The 24183-nt window shown below is 36.3% G+C and overlaps 1 protein-coding gene and 1 non-coding gene across 2 annotated transcripts in view; one reads left to right on the forward strand and one right to left on the reverse strand.

The window, feature by feature from the left end:
* Positions 1-24183, forward strand: part of PDE11A (phosphodiesterase 11A) — a 392053-nt gene that overhangs the window by 27189 nt on the left and 340681 nt on the right. Inside the window, exon 2 of the mRNA XM_039469872.2 lies at positions 12022-12180. Coding sequence (XP_039325806.1) covers positions 12022-12180 — 159 coding nt within the window. The remainder of the gene's footprint in view (positions 1-12021; positions 12181-24183) is intronic.
* LOC120364412 (U6 spliceosomal RNA) lies at positions 405-508 on the reverse strand. The gene has a single exon (XR_005579674.1). It is a non-coding gene; the product is annotated as a U6 spliceosomal RNA (small nuclear RNA).

Below are 24183 nucleotides of genomic sequence, written 5' to 3' on the forward strand. Positions count from 1 at the left end.
ACCCTCCACCCTAAAGTAGACCTCAGTGTCTGTTGTTCTCTCTTTTATGTTCTTGAGTTCTCATCCTTTAGCTCCCACTTATAAATGAGAACATGCAGTATTTGGTTTTCTGTTTTTGTGTTAGTTTGCTAGGGATAATAGCCTCCAGCTCTACCCTTGCTCTGGCAAAAGACATGTTCTCATTCTTTTGATGGCTGCATAGTATTCCATGGTGCATATGTACTACATTTTTTTATCCAATGTGTCCCTGATGGGCATTTAGGTTGATTCCATGCATATCTTGCAAAGACATTGATTCCGTGTCTTTGTTATTGCTAATAGTGCTGCAATGAACATTCATGTGCATTTCTTTATGGTAGAATGATTTATATTCTTCTGGCTGTATACCCAGTAGTGGAATTGCTAAAAATATGGAATACTTCATCAATTTGCTCATCCTTGCATAGGGGTCATGCTAATCTTGTCTTTATCATGCCAATTTTAGTATATGTGCTACTAAAGTGAGCACAAGCATTCGTTTCTTAGATATTCAGTGTTCATCTTGTTCTGCTGCATCTTCCTCTTCACAGTGAATACGTATGGGGCCAGGACCACCATGGCCACCAGAGCACAAATTCTAGTTTTCCCTATCAAACCCGTTCTCCCCATGGCCACCTGATCTATGGACAGGGTCCTCATTTAACTCCCAGCCAAGAAAAGAACAGGCCACTCATAGTGGGTATGAAAGTATAAGCCATGCAAATGTTCTGGGGTGAACTCTGTGAATGACTCCCCCTCAACTCTCTTTCCGTATGTTTGTGTTTTCTCTTCTTGTGGAGTACTGGTCCATATCATTTGCCCATTTTTCCTATTAAGTTTGGTTTTTTCTTGATTTGTAGGAGCTCTTTATATATATATTCTGAACACCACCCTCCTTATTGGTTATATGTATTACAAGTATCTTTCTTCTCTAATGCTTGCTTTTCATTCTTTTTTTCCTTTAATAATGTGAGGTGAAAGAAACCTGACAAGAATGCATACTGCATGGCTGATTTAAATAAAACTCTAGAAAATGCAGAGACAAGAAGCAGATCATTGTTATCTGAGGTGGGGGATGGTAGGGTAAAGGGATGGAAAGTGGGATTTTAAAAAGCATGAAGAAACTTTGGGAGTGATAGTTATATTCATATCTTGATTGTGGTCATTTCATGGATGTAGCCATATGCCCAAACTAATAAAATCATGTATGTTAAATATGTACTGTTTTTTTTTGTATTTCAATTATATCTCAATATAGCTGCTTTTTAATATAAAAAGAAATTTGAATATTTACGTTAAAGGGTAGCTAATCTATAATCCTTAGCAATATTTCTTGTTTAAAAAATTATACTTTAAGTTCTGGGACACATGTGCAGAACGTGCAGGTTTGTTACACAGGTATAAATGAACCGTGGTGGTTTGCTGCATCTAGCAACCTGTCATCTAGGTTTTAAGCCCCACATGCATTAGGTTTTTGTCCTAATACTTTTCCTCCCCTTGTACCCTCCCCCTGACAGGTCCTAGTGTATGATGTTCCCCTCCCTGTGTCCATGTGCTCCCATTGTTCAGCTCCCTCTTATGAGTGAGAACATGTGGTGTTTGGTTTTCTGTTCCTGTGTTAGTTTTCTGAGAATGATAGCTTCCAGTACATGAACCTATTCTTTTCCATGGCTGCATAGTATTCCATGGTGTATATATGCAACATTTTCTTTATCCATTCAATTACTGATAGGCATTTGGTTTGGTTCCAAGCCTTTGCTAATTGTGAACGTTGCTGCAATAAACATATGTTTGCATGTGTCTTTATAGCAGAATAATTTGTAATCCTTGGGGTATGTACCCAGCAATGAGATTGTAAGGTCAAATGGTATTTCTGGTTCTAGATCCTTAAGGATGGTCTCCATCTCTTGACCTCGTGATCCACCCGCCTTGGCCTCCCAAAGTGCTGGAATTACAGGGAAAAGTTATCTTTTTTATATGTTGTCTGATTTGTTTCACAAACATTTTGGTTTTTAGAGTTTTCATATCTATATCCATTCATAAGCAAGACTGGCATATATTTTTATATTTTCTTTCTTTTTTTCTTTTTTTGTAACCAGGCTTGTGTGCAGTGGCACAATCACAAGGTTCACTGTAGCCTCAACTTCCTGAGCTCAGGTGATACTCGCACCTCAGCCTCCCAGGTAGCTGGCACTGCACCACACCTGGCTAATTTTTAAAATTTTTTTGTAGAGAGGGTTTCTCCACCTTACCAAAGCAAGTATCAAACTCCTGCGCTCAAGTGATCTATCTGCATTGACCTCCCAAGGTGCTGGAATTACAGGCATGAGCCACCATGCCCAGCCTTTTTTTTTTCTTAGAATTCTCTTGTCTGGTTTTGAAAGCAAAGCCAAATCACAAATGAACTGGGAGAATGGTCCTTCTTTTTCCATTATGTGGAATCACTTATAGTAAATTAGAATTAACCAATTCTGTGATGTTTGATAGCATTTCCTAGAAATTGATCTGGATCTGAGGATGTGTGTGTGTGTTTAATGAGAATATTTTAAAGTACTGATTTTCTTTAAAGCTTATAAGACTCTTTATGTTCTCTATTTTTTTGAAAGATTTTTCTGGTGAATTTTTTTCTATTTATTTCATCTAACTTTTCAAATTTATTGGCACAAAGTTGTTCATAATACTTTTATATCTGTTTAATCTCTGTAGCAACTATAGTTTTAGCCCTGTTTTATTCCTGATGTTTTAAAAATATAAAGCCTCCCTTTATTCTCTCTTGATTATTCTCTCTAGAGATTTTCATATGTTATTCTTTTTGAACTTTGTTAGTCTTGTCTTAGTTTTGTGTTGCTGTAACAGAATATCATAGACTGGATGATTTATAGCAACCAGAAATTTATTAGTGCACAGTTCTGGAAGCTGGGGAGTCCAACATCAAGCTGTCTGCATCTGGTGAGGGTCTTCTTACTCTGGCATACCATGGTGGAAAGCATCATATGGTGAAAGGGCAAAGAGTGTTGGGGAGAGGCAGACCCATCTCTGCAGTAATTAACCCATTCAAGTGATAATGGTATTAGTACATTCACAAGGGCAGAGCCCTCATGACCTAAACACTTCTTAAATGTCTCACCTACTAATATCATCACAATGGCAATTAAATTTCAACAAGAGTTTTGAAGGGAATAAACATTTAAACCCTAGCAGTTCTCTTCATTATATATTTCCTGCCATTTTCATTAACTTTGGCTCTTACTTTAAAAATTTTTTCCATTTTCTTGAATTTATTTTTCTGTTCCTTTTCCCTAACTCCTTATGGTTGGATGATTATTAAGATGAACATTTCTTTTTTTTTTTTTTCCTGAGGTAAGCATTTACAACAGAACCTTTAAGAACTCTTTAACTATGTCCCACAGTTTTGATACATGATATGTAATCTCCTGGCATTTTTATAGTTAGACATTATTTTTCTTAGTATTTTATAAGTATTTTATAACTTCTATTTAAATTTTTTGATTGATGGATAATCCAGAAATGTATTCTAGGCTGGGCGCGGTGGCTCATGCCTATAATCCCAGCACTTTGGGAGGTCAAGGTGGGTGGATCACGAGTTCAAGAGGTTGAGACCATCCTGGCCAACATGATGAAACCTAGTCTCTACTAAAAATATGAAAAATTAGCTAGGAGTGGTGGCACATGCCTGTAGTCCCAGCTGCTCAGGAGACTGAGGCAGGAAAATTGCTTGAACACAGCAGGCGGAGGTTGCAGTGAGCCAAGATCGCGTCACTGCACTCCAGCCCGGAGACAGAGTCTTACTCTGTCTCAAACAACAACAAAAACAACAACAACAAAGAAATGTATTCTAAATGTTTAAATATTTGGTTTTACTAGTTATGTTTTTATGATTTTTCCTAACTAAAGTGCATTGGAGTTAGATGATATTTTCTGCATATTAGTTATTTGACATGGTGATTTTAAATTGGCTAACTTGGTGACTTAGCTTTTGGTGAATTTTCATAAATCTTTCATGTCAATCATGGAACTAATTATGTGAAATCTCTTGTTGTTGGACACAGTGTAGCTAGATGTATCAGATACACATGAGCATGCCAATGGGTGGCTTATGGTGGGGAGGACAATATCCAATGATGCCTATAAGACAATCTTTCTCAAGTAAGGCAGAAGGACTGGAAAGCTATGAAATTTTTCAGTTTGGTTTTGAAACTCCATTTGAAGGAGTATTTAGGAGTCTTATAGACGTTGGTAGACCAGGACTTGTTGCAATTTCTACTGCTTCTGTTGTTCCATACTATGCAGATCCTAAAGTGAAGAATTCTAGTTGGTTAAATTGATTGCTCATTTTATTGGAATGACTCAGAAATGAATTTAGATTTACAGAATTATTCCTGATCCCGTTATTTGCATGAGAGTAAATGATAGCTGATATATCAAATCTTTCTAGCCCAGCAAAACCCAAACCTGAAAAATATGAGTGGTCTAACTAGCTGGCTATTCCAGGTGCTTGAACTACCTGCATAAAACAATCACTGCAGCGTTTTGCTAGCTGGCTAAGGAAATGCTGTGTAGCAAGGCAGCAGGCAAGAGAACAGTTCTAAGAGGGACTAATCAACTCTATACAAGGTGGAATAGCTTAGATGCAGGTGCCAGTAAACATGCTGTCTCAGTTTTCCAGTGTGTCTGGCTAGAGGGCTCCTACTTCCAAACATTTAATTGAAAGCACATTGGTGCCTTATCTAAGGAAAAGGCACACTTGTATTTATCCAGACTATTTACAAATAATTTCTCCTGATGGGATCCATCCTCTGAATGACCTCCCCATAGGTTGACACCTTCAGTTTGGTGTGTCACTCCCACTCTCTAATTATAGGGCAAGAGATTTGTGTCCCCATTTTTTTTTTTTTTTTTAACGGAACATGTGGCTACATAACTTCTGCAAGGAGTCCAGGTATTCTCAGCACTGTCGCTTATTTGTAGCTGAAGCTAGGATGAATACCAAGGAAATGGAGAGCCTGGCCTGGGAGTGGAGAAGAAAGGCTTCCAGGATGCCGAGACTTATAGTGGGGAAGGGAATGTGTATGGAACCAAGCAGCCCCAGAGATCCACCTGGAAGGTTCGTGGGAAAGAGTGTCAAGCTGCTTCCAAGTACTTTTCTCAGTGGATGACGCCTGATTTTTTTCTAACCTAGGCTTTCAGTGGTGGAACACATTGCTGTGGCTTGAGGATTTGTTCACAGCAATCTTTTACAAACTTATATTTACTGGTTTAATAGTTTCTTGAGTGTTTTTTAGTTGACAGTATTCATTTTTGGGGAAAATCAGGATATTTTTCAGGATTATATATGCTATGCCATATAAGAGGTTATGATATTTCACATTAAATGTGGAGAGAATCAGAATCTGAGACAGTTGAAAAGTCCATCCATTTCACCTATCAGGACATTGCCCGACTATAGTATCTTGACAGTCTTTTTGTTCTTTGTGATTTTCAGGCAATACCATCAAGTTCCTTTGGCATTCTGGGTAGCAGGTCAATTGGACCTTTTATGATAAGGGCCTTTTTTAAGGTAGGATGTTAGTGGCTTAAAAAAACCAACAGGGCTGACTTGGCACAGTGGCTCATGCCTGTAATCCCAGCACTTTGGGAGGCCAAGGCAGGTGGATCACAAAGTCAGGAGTTCGAGACCAGCCTAGCCAACGTGGCAAAACCCCATCTCTACTAAAAATTAAAAAAAAAAAAAAAAAGCTGGGCATGGTAGCAAGTGCCTGTAATCCCAGCTATTAGGGAGGCTGAGGCTGGAGAATCGCTTGAACCCGGGAAGCAGAGTTTGCAGTGAGCAGAGATCACACCACTGCACTCCAGTTTGGGTGACAGTGAGACTCTGTCTCAAAACAAACAAACAAAAAAACCAGCAGGGCCATTTGAATTGCTAGTTTAGACCCACTTATATCTTGCTGTAAGTATAGAGTACGGTGTCTGTTTTTCATGTAGATATATTATTTATGAATATTGACCGACCTCCAGCTTGACGGCTGTCATCTGGTATATCTTGCCTGTCTATTTAACTGGCAGTTCAGTAGCATAATGACTTGTCTTTTTGGAGGGCACTTTTGAAGCTATTGTGCTGTATTAGATGGTAACTTCATTGCCCTTAGGAAATTATGCTAATTTTACTGATTTCTAAACTACTTTTCATCATGTCACTTTCTCATGTCATAATAAAACCACTTATAACATGTAGAATAAATTCTAAAATCTTTTTTAGTGGTAGTGTGTTTATATCATAATATAATCCATTTCCTTTTGAATATGTAGGTGTTTTTTCAATTTTTCCTTATCATAAATTCCTAGAAACGAAATTATTAAAGAGTATACAAATTTTAAAAAGACTTAGGTTACTTATTGCCAAATTGTCCTCCATATTTATTGCACTAATTTATATTCTCATCAGCAATGTATAAAAGCAGACATTTCACTGCTCCTTTCAATAAAGCTAGATATTGGCATCTTAAATAATTAATACTATAGTATTTCATGTTAAAATAGGAAATATGTCTTGTCAGGGTTTTAATAAAATTTTTGTTTTAATTTTGGAATTTATTAAGCGATGAGTACGTTTAAGTCTTTATTCTGCTTGAAATTAATTTTGACGTCTGATGTGAGATTGGGATCTAACTTATTTTTCCCTAATATGTAACTAGTTGAATAATCCATAATTTTCTGACTGATTTGAAATAACATTCTTTTGATTAACTAAATACACTAATTTCTATAGACATTTACTTCCACATGTATATATACATGTATATGCATATATGTGGCTTTCTAATCTCATTAATCAATTTTTCTATTTTTGGAACAGTTTTAATTATTGTTGCTTTGAAATACATTTTAATAGGTACTCACCGTATTTTTATCATCATGTTCTCACAAGAAAGTATGACCTAAAATGTTTTAAAATAAATTTTTAAAAGAAACGTGTTTTTTAAAATGTTTCAAAACCTAAAAAGCTTTAAAAAGCAGACTTTTAAAGTTTGTTTTTCCATTTATTTATTTATTTATTTATGAGACAGAGCCTTGCTCTGTTGCCCAGGCTGGAGTGCAGTGGTGCAATCTTGGCTCACCGCAACCTCTGCCTCCTGATTCAATTAATTCTCTTTCCTAAGGCTCCTGAGTATCTGGGATTATAAATGCCTGCCACCACACCCAGCTAATTTTTGTATTTTTAGTAGAGACGTGGTTTCACCATGTTTGCCAGGCTGGTCTTGACTCCCAAGCTCAGGTGATCCGCTCACCTCGGCTTCCCAAAGTGCTGGGATTATAGGCATGAGCCACTGCACTCTGTCAAAAATTACTTTTTAACATTAAACTTTTGTCAAAGAGGAATTGTAACTTATGCATATTAACAATAAAGCCTAAACAAAATATGTAATTAAAATGTAACGCATCACTATGACACTAGAGATTATGGTATTTGCCATAAACGTGGGAAGGATCAGCATCTGATTGAGATAGATAGTTACCTATATAACAGTTGCATTTTTGGGCCACTTTTCAGGTTGTCTCAGTTGTCCTCAGTAAGAACTCCAAAGCTCTCTGCCAGAGCTGGTCCATGTTAGGTTCTAATAAATGAATGAGACCAGGTCTCCGGTGACTCACTGTTACATCTGTTCTACTGACCTGGACCTGGTTTTTCATGTATCACTGTCTTGACCTTGGCTTACCCGGCATTCCCTGCTTTCTGACTGTTTGTCTGGCATCTGAATCACAGCTTCGTGCTGATCATTCCTTTGCCCTTATTTGCAGACTGCCTGGCCTTCCTGGTTTCACCTTAAAGCCTCATTTCCCTGATTCATTGCAGTTCTTAGATGGTCTCACTGTGTCAGGAAAAAAGGTGCCTTCTTGTTTTCTGACCCTTCCCAGAGCTCTGTCTTCAGGTACTGGCCTTTTCTCAGACATAGTCATTATACACAATGAAACTTATAGGGCATGGAGTTGCACTTTAACTCCAGGTACAATATATTTGCAGGCTTACAGTGTATCTGTAATAGATATCTGTGCTGTATATGAATTAATCATTTTCTTTTTTACTACCTCACTTTGGTTTCAACTGTGGTGTGGTTCTTCATTTTCCTGCATATTTTGCCTTGAGATTTGTATTTTTATTTATTGTAATAAAGAGAAATAATAAGGCATTTGAAAGAGGATGTAGATGAAATATGACACTGACCTTTGAATCTTTTTAAGGGGGAATGGGCTAATGCGATGTTGAAAAAGGTCTATGTGTATAGTACAGGTATTATATATATGCATATCTTATATCACCTTTTCTAATTTCTTTTTAATTTTTCTCTATAATCTTCTCAGTAATTTACAATGATAACTTTATAATTTTTGAGTTATATTTTAAAACTCAAAGACAAAGTTATTTGAAAGTGTTATGGAATTAATAGGGGCTTTTGTCATTACATATTTCCTCATCTGTATGTTTTGGAAACAATTACATCATGTGGACACTCTTAGACTTGAACAGTTTGAGTTTCTTGGCTATGAAGGACCTAAGGTAGATTCAAGATTCTGATTTTTAAAAATCACCCTTGTAGATTAAATGGTGGTCAAGACTAGTTCTTGGCTTAACTATGAGTACTGGTAGATTTTACTACAAAGTATTGGGGACAGAATCCTTAAATACCGAGGAAATAAAAGAGATCTTAGGCCACCCATCTTTGCCATGAGTCTGGGACCTGGATAAGATTCTCAACTCTGAATCTTGCCTTATTGGGAGGCTTGAGTGGCTTCTCTGAAAAAGTAGAAAGAGAAGACGGATTTCTTTTTGTTCAAGCCTCCTTGTGTACCTCTAAAGTATGTCTTTTGGGGGCTGGCTGGGATTATTGAGCATAGTAAGTATAACTCTTTCTCAAAGACATGAAAGCTGACTACAGAGGTTGCTTTTTACAGCCTTTGTGGGTCTCGAAGATGGGAATCCATTTTCTGGGTGTGCTTTGTGGCACCATATTCAGCTCAGAAACTTGCAGATGGGGTTGCAAGTGCACGATCCTAGGTCAGAGATGTATCCAATTACTGTTGTCTATGAAGTGGCACAGATCAGTTCCTTCGCTGAGAGGTAAAAATTGCTTTTGGCCTTATGACTTTGTCTTTTTAAAGGTTAAAAATCATAGATTCATGTCATATACAAAAGACAGATAGATCTGCATAAAAGGCACAGAGAAGATTTCTGCACTTCTTAAGATCAGTCATACTTAAAATATCTGAGATAGAAAAAATATTATGACATAAAAATACTCAAAGCAATAAGAGTCTACTAAAGCCATAACAAACTCATTCCAGATTTTAACAACCTTACCTTTCCTTAATGTATTAGAATTCTCTCCTGTTGTAGATCATTTCTTGTTCTTTTGTCCTAAGGGAGATGAATAAAAACTGGGTACCATTCTCCATGTGATATTTTATGATAATCCTTGAGGCATTTGTTAGTTTCCTATTCAAGTTTCCATTTTCAGAAATATATAAGCACGTTTTTGCCTTCTTACTAGTCCTGTTTCCTCCTTATCAGGTCTTCTGTGAAGTTTTGCTGGTGATCATGGTGACCTTCTGAAGATCCTGTGCTTAAAAGTTATTAGACAAAATTCTCATCCTTACTTAGACAATTTTTACTTTCAATACCAAGTCCTTTTCCTGAAATTAAAAAAAAAAATTGTCTATGTCTGCATCTACATCTAAATCTATCAAACTGCTTTTTGACCACATGGTTGACTTACAGTCAACTAAACCTTGAGATGTCCACAAGGAAACTCATATTCCCCAGAATCTGTTCCTCACCGTGTTCCTCACTCAGTGAATCATCCCACCATCCACCCAGGCACCTACACCAGAAATATGAGGAGAATTGCTTGAACCCAGGAGGTGGAGGTGTCTGTGAACCGAGATCGAGCCACTGCACTCCATCCTGGGCAACAGAGGGAGGCTCTCTCAGAAAACTAATAATAAATAAAGACTCCTAGCCGGGCGCGGTGGCTCAAGCCTGTAATCCCAGCACTTTGGGAGGCTGAGGCGGGCGGATCACGAGGTCAAGAGATCGAGACCATCCTGGTCAACATGGTGAAACCCCGTCTCTACTAAAAATACAAAAAATTAGCTGGGCATGGTGGCGCGTGCCTGTAATCCCAGCTACTCAGGAGGCTGAGGCAGGAGAATTGCCTGAACCCAGGAGGCGGAGGTTGCGGTGAGCCAGAGATCACGCCATTGCACTCCAGCCTGGGTAACAAGAGCGAAACTCCGTCTCAAAAAAAAAAAAAAAAAAAAAGACTCCTGTTTTTGTGATATTGGAGATACCACAGACTTAATCAGAGGGCCAGCAGGCCGCCAGTTGTAGTGTTTGTTTGATCTTGAGGCTGTCATCTTATCCACAGTCAGTTTCCCTAAGTCCTTAGGTAAAATCTACAGCATAGCATAGCATAGGCAGCAGTGCTTTGTTTTTGTCTTTTAAGCCTTCTTTAACAGGGGTGTACAGAAGGCATAGGAAGAAGCCTCACACCAACCCCTGGCTTTACATAGTTTGTCATTAGTCTGGATCCAGTTTATCATCTACCTTGGAGCATTTTAAGTCCCAGTTACCCTCTCAGGTGCGAATCTTTTTTTTTTTCCCTTCCACCTTCCTTTTTATCCCACCTTCCTTTCTCTCGTTCCCTCCTTCGATCCATTCCTTCCTTTCTTCCTTCCTTCCTTGAAAATAAGTTGAGCATATTATGATATTTCACTCCCTAAATACTCTACATGTGTATCCTAAGAATAAGGACATTCTCCTACATAATTACAATACCACTATCATAACTAAGAAAGTTTATACAATTATAGGACTTAACTTTCTCCAATTGTCCCTCCAAAAATATCCTTTGTGGAATTTTTAGAATTTCTAGTAAAGGATCACATATTTTATTTCAATTTCAGGTCTCTTAAGTCTTCTTTAAACTGGTATAGCTTCCATGGTTTAACTTTATTAAAAAAACTTTTTTTTTTGTCTCTCATGATCTTGACATTTTTTAAGCATCCAAGGTTAGGTTTCTGAAAGAATGACTGATGACCTCTATGTTTCTTAATTTTCATTTCCGGAATGATTAGATTCATGTTACACATTTGACAAGAACACTCTGTATTCTTGATGATGTTGTGTCCTTCTTATTATTATATCAGGAGGCACATAGTGTTAATTTTTCTTCTTAACGGTGATGCTAAGTTTACTTGTTTGAGGTAGTGGTCACCAGATTTATTTACTACAAAGATACCTTTTATAAGGAATCTTTGGGTGTGGCGCTTTGAGATTGTATGACTATCCTGTTTAAGTTAAATTGCTTTTCACCCAATGGTATTAGCATACTTAATGACTCATGCTTGTAAACATAATTATATTGGCAGTCAGAAAATATATATTATATAATTTTGTCATTTATTTAATATATTTCAGCTGGCATTCTATAGAGAAGTCTCATCTCCCCATACCCCACACCTTTTTGGGAGGATTTTGAAATATCATTATGTACTCATAGATTCTTTTTTCACAGGATCATTTTGACCAGAAATAAAGTAGTTCTATTTTGAACAATTTTTTACAGAGTTTAGTGTATATTTCTCATGTATGTTTATTATATGACATTTCTTATCATGTCTTTTTGAAATAACATGTTTTCATAAATTGCATACTATAGGCTTTTCTTAAAACACTTTTCCAAGTTTTGGTATGTTGTAGTTGGGTTAAAGTCTCTCTCTTCATTTACTATGGCAAACAACTATGGTGTTGACTTATTTGATTTATGTCCCTTTGGTGAATTAAAAATGAAGTCAAGTCTGTTATTGTAATTAAAAATTCATGGGATTAAGTTCCCAGTGATAAGGTATCACATGCAGAAATAAACCTCTCTCTTCTCCCTGACAACAGTGCACATGCAACTAATGCTTTCTTTGTCTTATTTTTAGGATCGACGATTCAATGACGAAATCGACAAACTAACTGGATACAAGACAAAATCATTATTGTGCATGCCTATCCGAAGCAGTGATGGTGAGATTATTGGTGTGGCCCAAGCGATAAATAAGATTCCTGAGGGTGCTCCATTTACTGAAGATGATGAAAAAGTAAGATTTTATGCCTTTTGTGACTTGTACTTTCCTTTTTAGTCATTGATTGCTCTTCTCCTTTAAAAGCCAGGAATTATGTGAATAGCTGTTAGATTAGCCCATTCATGGATCAAAGAGCTTTTTCTCATGGTATACAAAATGAAATGGGAGTTTTTTGATATTTCATAGAATGTGATATAATTGAAAATAAGTACTTCATCTTTTTGTAGCTTGCTTTTCATTATAAGCCTCTGTAGTATTGTTGTAATTCCCTGGTCTTTATCTTCCTTAAAAGTAAGCCTTTAATTGAGGATCACAACACCACCACACATGGCCTAAGGGCAGATAGGAAATATAGGAAGATCGCTGTGTTTCAGAAACTCAGCACTTTCTCCTACATTTTTATAACTACGATGAAGAGTTGTTTTCTCAGTTCTTATATAAAAATCTCAATAAAAATAAATGTTATTTGTTATTCCAAATAGCTAATAAAAAGAACATTATTTTTGTCCCTGAAGAGTAATTGACCTTACTGGAAGTAATGTACTTTTTGCTCTGAAATTTTAAGTTCTTTCACTAGTAGTTTATTTACCAGCTTATATTAAAAGAGAGAGTCCTCAAATAACTGAAGTCCTGGCTTTGAAGCTCCTACCTTTATATTAAATAAAATTGGGTTGAATATTTATAAAATTTGTGCTGAAAGCAAATCTCGAATTAGTTTATTTAAGTTTGATGACTCTTATATTCCTATTTAATTAAAAAACACTTTATAATTTAACCTTCTGGATGTGGGTTCGTTATTTGCCAATGCTAATTACAAATGCATTAAATTAATGCAAATGTTCTGGCACAGAAGGTCAACATGAAATATGATTGTAAGGAAGTAAGAAGGTTTTTAAGTGAAGAGAGTTCTTGATTGAGGTCATTTTTATAGAGGAATTGAGATGCCCCAAATCTCCGTAAAGGTTTATAAATTCATGGAGCATGATAGGATCTCAAAAGATTTCTTATAATGCAGTAAACTGCTGTGGGGTACGATGCACTTGTGTTGGGATCATAGAGGGAACAAAGATAAATCCCAATCATGTGATGTCATCCAGGAGCTACAAAAGGCAGGAGGCAATGTTCTCAGACAGGCTGGGAGCACATAGGAAAGAGGTTTGTTCTCACTTGGATCTGAAGAGGCTTCTTGGAAGAGGCGATATTTAATCTGTCCTCTGAAGGGAAAATAGGCCTTCATCAGGCAGAATTGAATGATAAGGAGAGGACGTTTAGAAGCGAATATAAATGTAGGCCATCTCACTCACAATACAGATATTTCCATGGAATGTACAGATAAAACAGAAATTTCATGTTGTGCATTTTGTATCATAGATGGCAGAGTCCTGAGATGTTGTGCCTCTTATACAGATTTAGATAGAAGGATTTGGATTTTCTGTATTTCCAAACATAACCACTACATACCCATGCCATGCCCTGGACAGTTTAGTTTATATACAGATGGTAGTCCTGTCTTTGCTCTACTGCCTTCATTTAAAAGGAACTCATTATATATTTAGTTCTTATCTTTGGTTCCATTTATGTTAGATTTGTTTTCTGATATTTTCTCAGTGGACTTATACCTGTGAGATAGAGCTTCATGAGCTGTGAATAATTTAAAGGGAAAATTTGCACAAAACTTTGTACCTATCTTGAACAGCGTCAATGTTTAGTTCTATTAAGGTGAGAGTCTGGGACTAAGTCCCAGCTCAGTTAATGGTAGGCAGCTGCTTGGGTGCACAGCTCACACTCACCTTTGTTTTCTCATCTGTCAACTACACTATCCACCACTCTATAGCAGGAGAATTAAATAAGATCATCAGTGAAAACTACTTTGTCAAATACAAGAAACTAGGCTAGCGTAAAATACAATTTTTAAAATAATTACATTTTCCCTATGAGTTTTTAAATGTTCTTCTTGATTTGTCACTTATCCCAAGCAACTTTTTTCTTAGATTCAACCCTATCTGAGTATTTCCTGGCTTGAAATGTTATATTTTTCTCTTCTGCAGTTATCCCATGTGCCACAGTGGCATTTTATCTTCTACAATTCCCACACTTGTGGGAATCTACAATTTCCACACCTGACTTTGAAACCCTACTCTAGTTTCACTTCTTATAAGAAGTCCAGCCAGTTAGTGCAGGTATATGTGTTCATGCAGGTGACTCTGGCTGGAGAGTATTTTATCTCAACAACTTCTGGATCTGGTTATTGTTATTTCCTGAAGGGATCCTGTATATTGTAAACCAAACAGAAATGGTGAAGGAGAAAAGCAGAAGACAAAATCTAGAAGTGATTCACAGGAAAGAACAAAATCTAGATATTTCTTCCAAACAAGGGAAGACACCAAGGCATAGTGGCTGCACTGGCTGTGTGGTGAGTCTATCTGGGTTGAAGTTACATCTCTGCCATGGCCTGAGTAACTTTGGGCAAGTTACCTAGCTTCTCTGGGCCACAATATTCTCCTCTTAGAAGGGGGGAGATTAAATGAGAGACTCCAGGGAAAGAACTTGGAAAAGAACCTAGCACTTACTAAGTTCTCGTGAGTGATTAGCTTTTCCTGACAGCACATGAATATATGTGAAGCATCATGTGTATCTCAGTCAAGTCTCAGTTTAAAAATTACTTTTGTCTAATTTAAGTCTATACATTCTTATTAAGTGGACCTCCCAGGTTGCTGAATGGTGGTGCTGAAAGGGTGGCTCACCCAGAGAAGGATCAGAAGCTCTGCACCCCCTCCCCTGTAGCTCGCCCTGAGTATCTCTTCCATCTGGCTGTTTCTGAGTTACAACCTTTTATAATAAACTGGTATTCTATATGAGAGATTGGATATACAAATGGACAATGACCATTCCATGCAATGATAGACCCACATTCTCTTCAGCAGGCAGCTTAGAAGGCTAAATCCAGTCTCTGCAGCAATCAGTCTAACATAGCCAGGATTTGGTCAGTGACTGCCACCTTCCCTATTTTTTTTTTTTTTTTTTTTTGTGCTCCCGTCATGCCCTCCACCCCTGCAAACTTTCAGCTCAGAGCCACTGAGAGAAAAGCCAAATATGTTCCCTGAACTCATTACCTAAATGCTGTGTTTCTAGTTACCCTGCCTTCAGCTTCTCCATGCCAACAACCTCCAGTCAGAACATACCTAAACTTTTCTCTTTTTTTTCACCATAAAAGTTGTGCACTGCCCTTCAAGTCTTCCAAATGCAAGATATGGTCCAGGCTGGCTTCCTTGTTATAGCACAATCTGAATAAATAGCCTCTGTTTTTCCTCATTTAAAGACAGATTTTTATTAAAAGCAATCTATATGCCAGCTGCTCCTCCTGTGTTGGGGTTTCTCCAATTAAAAGGGGGATATATTTCTTTGTAAGTTCATAAATCTCTTGCCTTATTGTTAATGCACATACTCTTTTACTTGGTTTTACAAGGTTATCCTTATATGTACTAATTTGCATTCTACATTTTAACCCAGTTATTTCTTACATATGTGTCCACATATGAATGTATTCTACATTTGTCATTTTGGGAGATCATGAAATTTTCTTCTTTTCTTTTTGTATAGAGCCTAGTTTTTTAGTCACTGTCCTATTACTGAGAATTTGGATTCCTCCCCTGTTTTTCACTAATACAAATAGTCCCTGAATGAACATCTTGAAGAAATTACCTTTTTCTTTTGTGTTATTTCCTTGAGGGCATATTCCAAAGACTGAAATTATGAGTCAAAGGGCAAGAAAAGTTTTATAGCTCTCATTCCATGTTATAGATAGCCTTTGGAAATACTGAATCCATTTACAAGGGGAACAGTATGCCTATAGCTAATTTCTCAGAGCTCTGCCAACTTTGTTCAATTCACATTTTAAAACTCAAATTAGTTTTCCTTGGTCAGCCAAGCAGGCTTCAAAAAAACCTTCTCCCATGGTTCAACAACATTAACTGCCACAACCAAAGTAATTTCATCATTGCTTACAAGTAAGAAACCACGGAAGCAAAAAGGAAGCCATGTCATGGCAGGCTCAAGTCAGAAAGTCTCTAAGGTAGGTTCAAGTCTTGGCTCTGCTGCTTATTAATTGAGTGACCTTCACCAAGTGGCTGCACATCTCTAAGCCTCTGAACCTCCATCCCAGGGTTGTTGTGTGAAGTAATATAGATAATAGATGTAAAGTGCTTAGGGTAGCACTTATTATCAACAAATGAGCCTCATGAAATTTCACCATATATTTCAAATCCAGACGAAAGTAATTTGAACCCTGTTCATAATTTTACTTTATACACGTAACTGCCATGTCATCATTCACATGGGTGGTGGTAAATTTGTTGCACATTAGCATAATATGATTTGTGTGTCCTGATATCTTAAAATGTCAGTGTCTAGAGACTGTAAGTTATGTTCTATGTAATTTTAAAACATTTTGTAGTATGGAACTCAGTAAATCATTTGACCGAGATAAATTAAAAATTAAATGTGGTATACTAATTTCTGGACTATTTATGTACCTAACATAGTTGTGCATAGGACCATATTTTGTTTCTTGAAAATTCTATACCTATAATTCAATGGCTGTGCTATATCATGTAATACATATACTCTGTAATAGAAGAGATTGGAAAGACCACCAAGTCTATTACCTGCCACCTTTTCTCTCATCCAGTGCAGGAAACTTTACCTGACAGATAGTCATCCAGCCTCTGCCTGAAAAAGCTTCCCTTTTAATGACTTTAAAATGCTCATGCACTTCAAAAAGTTCTTGGATAATCAGCAATAATTTTATCAGCAGTGGTGGGCATTTGTATGAAATATAGTCTACTACATGCATGTATTAATAATTTAAGTTCCATACTGACAAATTACTAGTTTGGTAATTCACACTGGAAGTATACACAAAGGCTGACCATGCAGGAGAGATGATTGGAATTTTCTGGTTTACTTTGTGGGTTTCAAACAAATGTTCCTATTTTTCAGCAATATGTATAAGCTAGCTGATTTAGGTGGTATGACTACATTCTTTGCATTCAATTAAGTCATTATTATTCCTGGGTGAGTGAAGGAAGGTATTATTTTGAAGAATAAAATAATGATACCTGGATAGGAGCAAATATTTGTGATCTATTAAGATGCATGGGCATGCCAGCATGAACCTGGGACATGAAAATGAGCAAGGGCTCTTATCTGTCCTCCCAGGTTCCTATACCTCTGCCCTAAAAGCGTCATTTCATATTGCAGTGTTCCATAAAGTATGATATGTTTATTATAGGTACTTCGCAACAACCAACGTATTAGCAGTTGTGGATTGATGTTCTTCTTTGGCTAACCTCTATAGGTTTCTTTAGCACTGGTCATCTCTCTTCAGCTCATGATTTAGAGTGTTTGGTTACCCTGCTGCTCTCCTTCATGCTGACATGTTCCACCACCCCATAGAGCTGGGATGCAGCCAACTTGAGCTTGGTTGCTGAGGGACTGGCTGTGTTCCAGGAGCTTGTTCCTGGTGATGCTGCCCTGCCAACTGGTGTTGAGGATGGTGCATGAATGATGCTAATGAGTCTGCAGAAGCTGGAGTTTTGTTATCAGCAACAGGTCTGAGACTCACAGTCAGATAATCGGAAAAATTTTATAAGCTCCTGGCCTTACGTTTCTAATACTGTAAGGAGAATGTTTAGGATTCATGAGATGTCAAGGATGCACAAGATATTTAAGTTTACTGTAGTGAGAAGGGGGATGTTGACTGCATTATGCTGAGAAGGGGCAACAACTTGGTGGCCTCAAATGACTGAATGCAACTCACACGTGTATTGCGTGGGCTTTGACTGGCATAGAACTGATTTTTTTTAAAAAAATCAGATTACCTTTAGACATGACTGCCAGCTATAAGTACTACTATAATAGCCAACCCTCAAACAACTAATTAGCTTAAAGTCAATTTCATGGGAGCAAAGACAGATTTCTTCTGTCATCTTATGAATAGTTTCTACAAAAGGAACTTTTCAAAGGTACTTTGTGAATAGTTATTTTTTAAAAACATGGTTATATACATGAATAGTGGTATTACAACAATACCACAATAGTAGTACTACAAAACTCTGCCAGGCAAGTTTTTATGTTTTATATTAATTCTCCATTGTCTTTATGAAAGACACACAAATGCTAAAAAAAAAAAAAAAAAAAAAGAAACGAATTAACTAATGATTAAAAATACGCTTTGTGTTCTCATTTCATTTTTTTTTTTCCTTTTCTGCCTACATTCCAACTAAGTTAGATTTTTGAACCTGTTGAAACAAAACTATAATTAAGGCTGGGTGCAGTGACTCACGCCTCTAATCCCAGCACTTTGGGAGGCTGAGGCAGGTGGATCATCAGGCCAGGAGTTCAAGACCAGTTGAATTTTGACTAATATTTATTGAGAAAATATATAATGATCAAATATTAAGAAATTTAAGGAAATCAATAACAAATAATTGAACAAAATGAAGGATGATATCTACAGAGTATATTTCTAAATATCAGATGTGGATAATGCTTGGTATGCATGTAGGTTTACAGGCCCCTTGCAGCAGAAATTCCAGTATCTTCTTGATGGCTAATATACTGGCATTTGTAACTTCCCACTTCCCTAGCTCCTTTTTTTTTTTTGTTTCTAAGAATTACCAAGGAAATGATAAATGCTTAGTTGCAACATCCTCCTTTCCATCTCTTTCCACATACTCTGCGGATCTAGGTAAGATAGTTTGCAGTTATCAGGAACATGAAAAATAAATGAACTCAGTAACTTACAGGGCTGTTACTGTTACAGTACTAAATGTGGAGGACTTGGCATGATCGTTGATCTGCATACTGTTTTTAATAGCTATACAGTGTTCCATTTCTGTGGAAGGACTATTCATTCATTCACTATTTATTGAGTTCTACTTAGTAGAGAGTATTATTTTTGAGACATGGTTCCAAATGCTGAAGTTAGACTGATGTATTAGGCAGACAAAAGTTCTTGCCCTCTCAGAGTTTACATTTCAGTGATAAAAACAGACAACAAGCGCAGTAAATATATAAGTATATAATCTAATTTCAAGTAGTGATTAGATACATAACTTTTTTAAGAGATGGGGCTTAATATGGTGCCCAGGCTTGTCTTGAATTCTTGGACTCAAGCAGTCCTCCCACCTCCGCCTCCCAGAGTGCTGGGATTATAAGTATGAGCCACCATGTCTGGCCAGGATACATAATTCTTATAATTTAGATTTAAAAATTTTTTTCTGTAGCTTTTATTTATATGAATGTGGTTAATTGGTCTAGGTAATATCAGAAGGGCTAGCAGTAAAGTAGGATCTTTCACTAGGAAGCAAGATTCGATCTAGAGCAGTTACTCCAATACCTATGATAAATTGTGACTGACTCTTCAAGAGAATCTTTCTTTCTTTTTTTTTTTTTCCTTTACTCCAGGTGTTCAGGTAAAGTGTGGACTCAACTCAGTTAGCGAGTTCATTTATTTTTCATGTTCCTGATAACTGCAAACTACCTTACTTAGAGCCCGCAGAATATATGGAAACACCTCTAGGCTGCCTTAGGCACTAAAATTTGAAGTACGAGAAAGTATTGTCTTATTATTATGTTCACCCCAAGTAACTTTCTGTTGTATTTTCTTATGAATATTGAGTTGTAATCACAATTTCAGCTTGCCATCCCCTGAACTGGGGAAGTTAAGAGACTGGATGATAGTAACCTGACATAGCCAGGCTGTAGATATGTGTCATAATGCTGAACAGATAAGACTCTGGCACATCTAGGAGGAAAAGTTTGGGGGCTAAGGAGAGCTCAGTGTGTTCTGATATTAAGGGACTGATACATCCATAGCTCTTAATGCTGGCAGGACTTGAAACAGTATTTTAGTTAAGCCATTTTTGAAAGTGCAAAATGGCAAAGAACTGTCTTAGAAACTCTTCTCTGATTTATTCAGGACTTGGACAGGAGAGAATGATTTGTAATCGTAGATTAGAAATAAACTTGTTGGCAGGTAAAATTGTTATTAAGTAACTAGAATGGGATGTGGTATTCTTATTTACTGGAGATATCAAATTAAAATGGATAACCATCTTCTTTGAATACCTAGTTTAGTGTTATCTGAATAAAACAGAAAGGTTGCTTGTTTTCATCTTAGAATGTTGAAATACTTGAATCGGAATTTTTAGAAATTAAATTCCTTTCTGACAAAAAGTAAAATTTAGTAGAATTCGAGTATTCTTGTCTATCTTTGAACTGAGCATCTTTGCCTTTCTTGAATTTTTATCCTTTTTTTTTTTGGTGATAAGATTATTCCCTAATTTTAAAAGTAATATGAGCTTATTATAGAAAACTTGAAAAATACAAAAAGGAAAGGAAAAATTAGTATCACCCATAATCCTAACTTTCAGAGATAATACTCTTAACATTCTTTGTTTATTTACCTATATTTATTCATTTTACCTTTAAATAAAGGTGTGTTTTAAAGATTTACATAAAGTAGTATAAACAATATTTTATTATGCTTTAAATAATTCTTCAAAGATATAATTTACATGTTTGCAGTATTTTCTACCATGTAATTATACAATAGTTTATTTAACCATTTTATTTCCTGACATTTAGGTTGTTTCCAAAATCATGTTCTTATAAAATTCCAAATAATGACACCTTTACGAATAAGTCTTGGACTATGTCTTAGAATAGCAGTTAGGTTGAACTATTAAATTGCTGTTTTGTAGGTCAAAAATGATCCGAGATCTGCAGTTTCACATGGTTCAAACTAATGCTGAGGATTACTGGGTCAAGGGATTTAGGCATTAATTCTTTAAACAGTGTTACCGGGATGTAATTCACATACCATACAATACACCATTTAATTCAGTGGCTTTTTGTATATTTGCAGAGTTGTGTAAACCATCACCACACTCAATTTTAGAACATTTTAATCACCCTAAAAGAAACCCTATACCCACTAGCAGTCACTTCCCATTTCCCCAGCTCTCCTACTCCTAGTATCAGTGTAGGAATGGTAACTTCTAGTCTACCTTCTGTCTCTGTGGGTTTGCCAGTTTGGGACAATCATATCAATAGAGCCATATAATATGTAATCCTTGGTGACTGACTTCTTTCCCTTAGCACAACATTTTCAAGATTCATCCATGTTGTAGCATGTATCAGTACTTCATTTTTTATGGCCCAGCAATATCCCAACATATGGATACATTTTATGTATTCATCCATCAGTTGATGGACATTTGTTGCTGTTTCTACTTCTTGACTATTATGAATAATGCTTCTATGCACATTTATGTACAAGTTTTTGTGTGAACATAGTTTTTCATTGCTCTTGGATATATACCTAGGAAGTGAATTGCTGGGTCATAAGATAACTGTAACCTTTTGAGGAACTACCAGACTGTTTTGCAAAACAGCTGCACTATTTTGAATTGCAACTAGCAATGCATGAGGGTTCTGATTTCTCCACACCCTTGTCAGTACTTCTTATTATCTTTTTGATTATAGCCATTCTAGTGAGTGTAAAGTGGTATTTCATGGTGGTTTTCATTTGTCTTACCCTGATGGCTAAAGATATTGCTCATCCTTTCATGTGCTTATTAGTGGAACATTTGTTTTAAGGGCTCTTGATAAACTTCACCCATTTTATCTCCAGAAAATTATATTCATTCGTAATGCCAGTAGCAGTATATGAACTCACTTCAGCTTCAATAATTTTTAAAAATTGCATTCCCTTGATTTCTAATTTCACTTTATTTCTACTCCTTTGATTTATTCAGTGTATGCATGCCTTCCACAAGGAATTAATTAACATTGGCCTAATTTTTGATATAATTTTTTTATAACTGATATAATTTTTTAACCAGAAAAACAAAAAACACTAGCATGATACAAACTGACCTAAGCCAGTTTGAGTATACAACTTCTAGGTTATTCATAATACCTCCTAAGTGTCTCATAATAGCTGCAAAAAAGTTTGAATTTGGTGGAAGCTGGCTACTTTCTTATAATCTTGCTATTTGGTTTTAATAAAAGCAGATCTCATTTCCCAAAGAACTTAAAACATATCTACCATTTGACTCAGCAAGTCCATTACTGGGTATATATCCAAAAGAAAATAAATCATTCTACCAAAAAGACACATGTATTTGTATGCTTATCACAACACTACTCACAATAGCAAAGCATGGAATCAACCTAAGTACCCATCAACAATGGATTGGATAAAGAAAATGTGATACATAGACACCATGGAATACTATGCAGCCATAAAAAAGAATGAAATAATGTCCTTTGCTGTAACATGATGAAGCTAGAGGCCATCATCATAACAAAATTAATGCAGAAACAGAAAACCAAATAATGCATGTTTTCACTTTTAAGTGGGAGCTAAACATTGAGTAATCATGGACATAAACATGGCAACAATAGACAATGGTGACTACTAGAAGAGGAAGGGAGGGAGAGAGACAAGGGTTGAAAAACTAACCTTTGGGTACTATGCTCAGTACCTGGGTTATGGAATCATTCATATCCCTAAACTCCCAAACCAGCTTCACATAATATGCCCATGTAACAAACCTCATCCATATACTCAAATCTAAAATAAAAATAGAAATTATAAAATATAGAAAAAAAGCAGATAGACCAAATCCTGCCACACATAAAGATGTTTATTTAAACAAAATTTTTTGGGCACGTTGAGTCAAATAGTTCATCCACTTTGCTCAGTAAGCTTCATGAAGCCCAAGCTCTCTTTATTTTGGAAAATCGAAACATTCCTAACAATATTTCAAAGGAGAATCTGGTTTTCTGGTGGGGGGCAATAGACAACCAGAATCCTTTGATCCAGTGGCAGGGTTAAACAACTTCAGGACTTATTTCTAAGGAAAGAAGTTTGGAACCTACTTTTCATACTTTATTAATGCAAAGATAGGTTGTATATTCTAGAGACCTAGACTATTATAACTGCATGAATCTTGAATGGCACAAATTGCAGTAATCAGAGTCAATATCTAAAATCTAATGTGCTTATTAATAAGCTACGAAATTCACCAGTGAAATCTGTTTCTAACATTGCAAAGCTCCATGCTATTGAAGGCAGATAAAGATCTCTGGAGCACTTGTAATAGTCACGTTTTGAGAGCAGCTTTCTGAATACCCCTGGAGTATAAATTCTCAATCGGGTGATTGTCTGCTCCTTGATGGCATATTAAACCTACCCCCTCTGTGTGTATGTGCATGCATGCACACACACACACACACACACAATTTCACATTGTCTTTGCTAAGGAATATAAAGCAAATTATAGACATCAGGACAGCATGCAGTATTTCTTAGTGTTAGCTTTTCTTCTTAAATGAGAAAATAATAGAAACATTTATTAAGTGTGTACTCTGTGATAGGCACTTTGCATATATTATCTCATTTAATTCTCACAACAACCCTGTTGATATAATTCTCACCTATGGATGAGAACACTGAATGTGAGAGATTTTAAAAATGTGACCAGGGTCACATGACTTGTGTGTGAAAGGCCAGGGATTGTCTGCACCTGTCTGTCTTGGCACAGCATATGGGAACACTTGGTGAATGTTCATTATTTTCCTATTGTTGCATCTTCACTTTAGGGACCCATGAACACATAGATCATGCTGGGCCTGATACACATGTTTAGATGGTTAAATGAAGTTTAAGGTTTGACAATTTTTTTTTTTTTGAGGAGATAGCACTTGACTGAGGAAAACATTATTTCTAAATTACATTGCCTGGTGGCATTTTAGCTTTCCATAAGTATTTGTAACCACACTTGAGCTTATGTCTGTAAGACAACATTTTAAACTAACAGACTAAAGGGTTAGAAATCATTAAAAAACAATAATGGCTTTGTACATAGACAACTATGAGGTAGATAATTTAATATTTCTATTTTCTTCAATTTTGTGCTTTTACTGACAAAACATTTTAAAATTTAT

This window comes from Saimiri boliviensis, chromosome 5 (genome assembly GCF_048565385.1).
Source record: "Saimiri boliviensis isolate mSaiBol1 chromosome 5, mSaiBol1.pri, whole genome shotgun sequence".
Lineage (NCBI taxonomy): Eukaryota > Metazoa > Chordata > Mammalia > Primates > Cebidae > Saimiri > Saimiri boliviensis.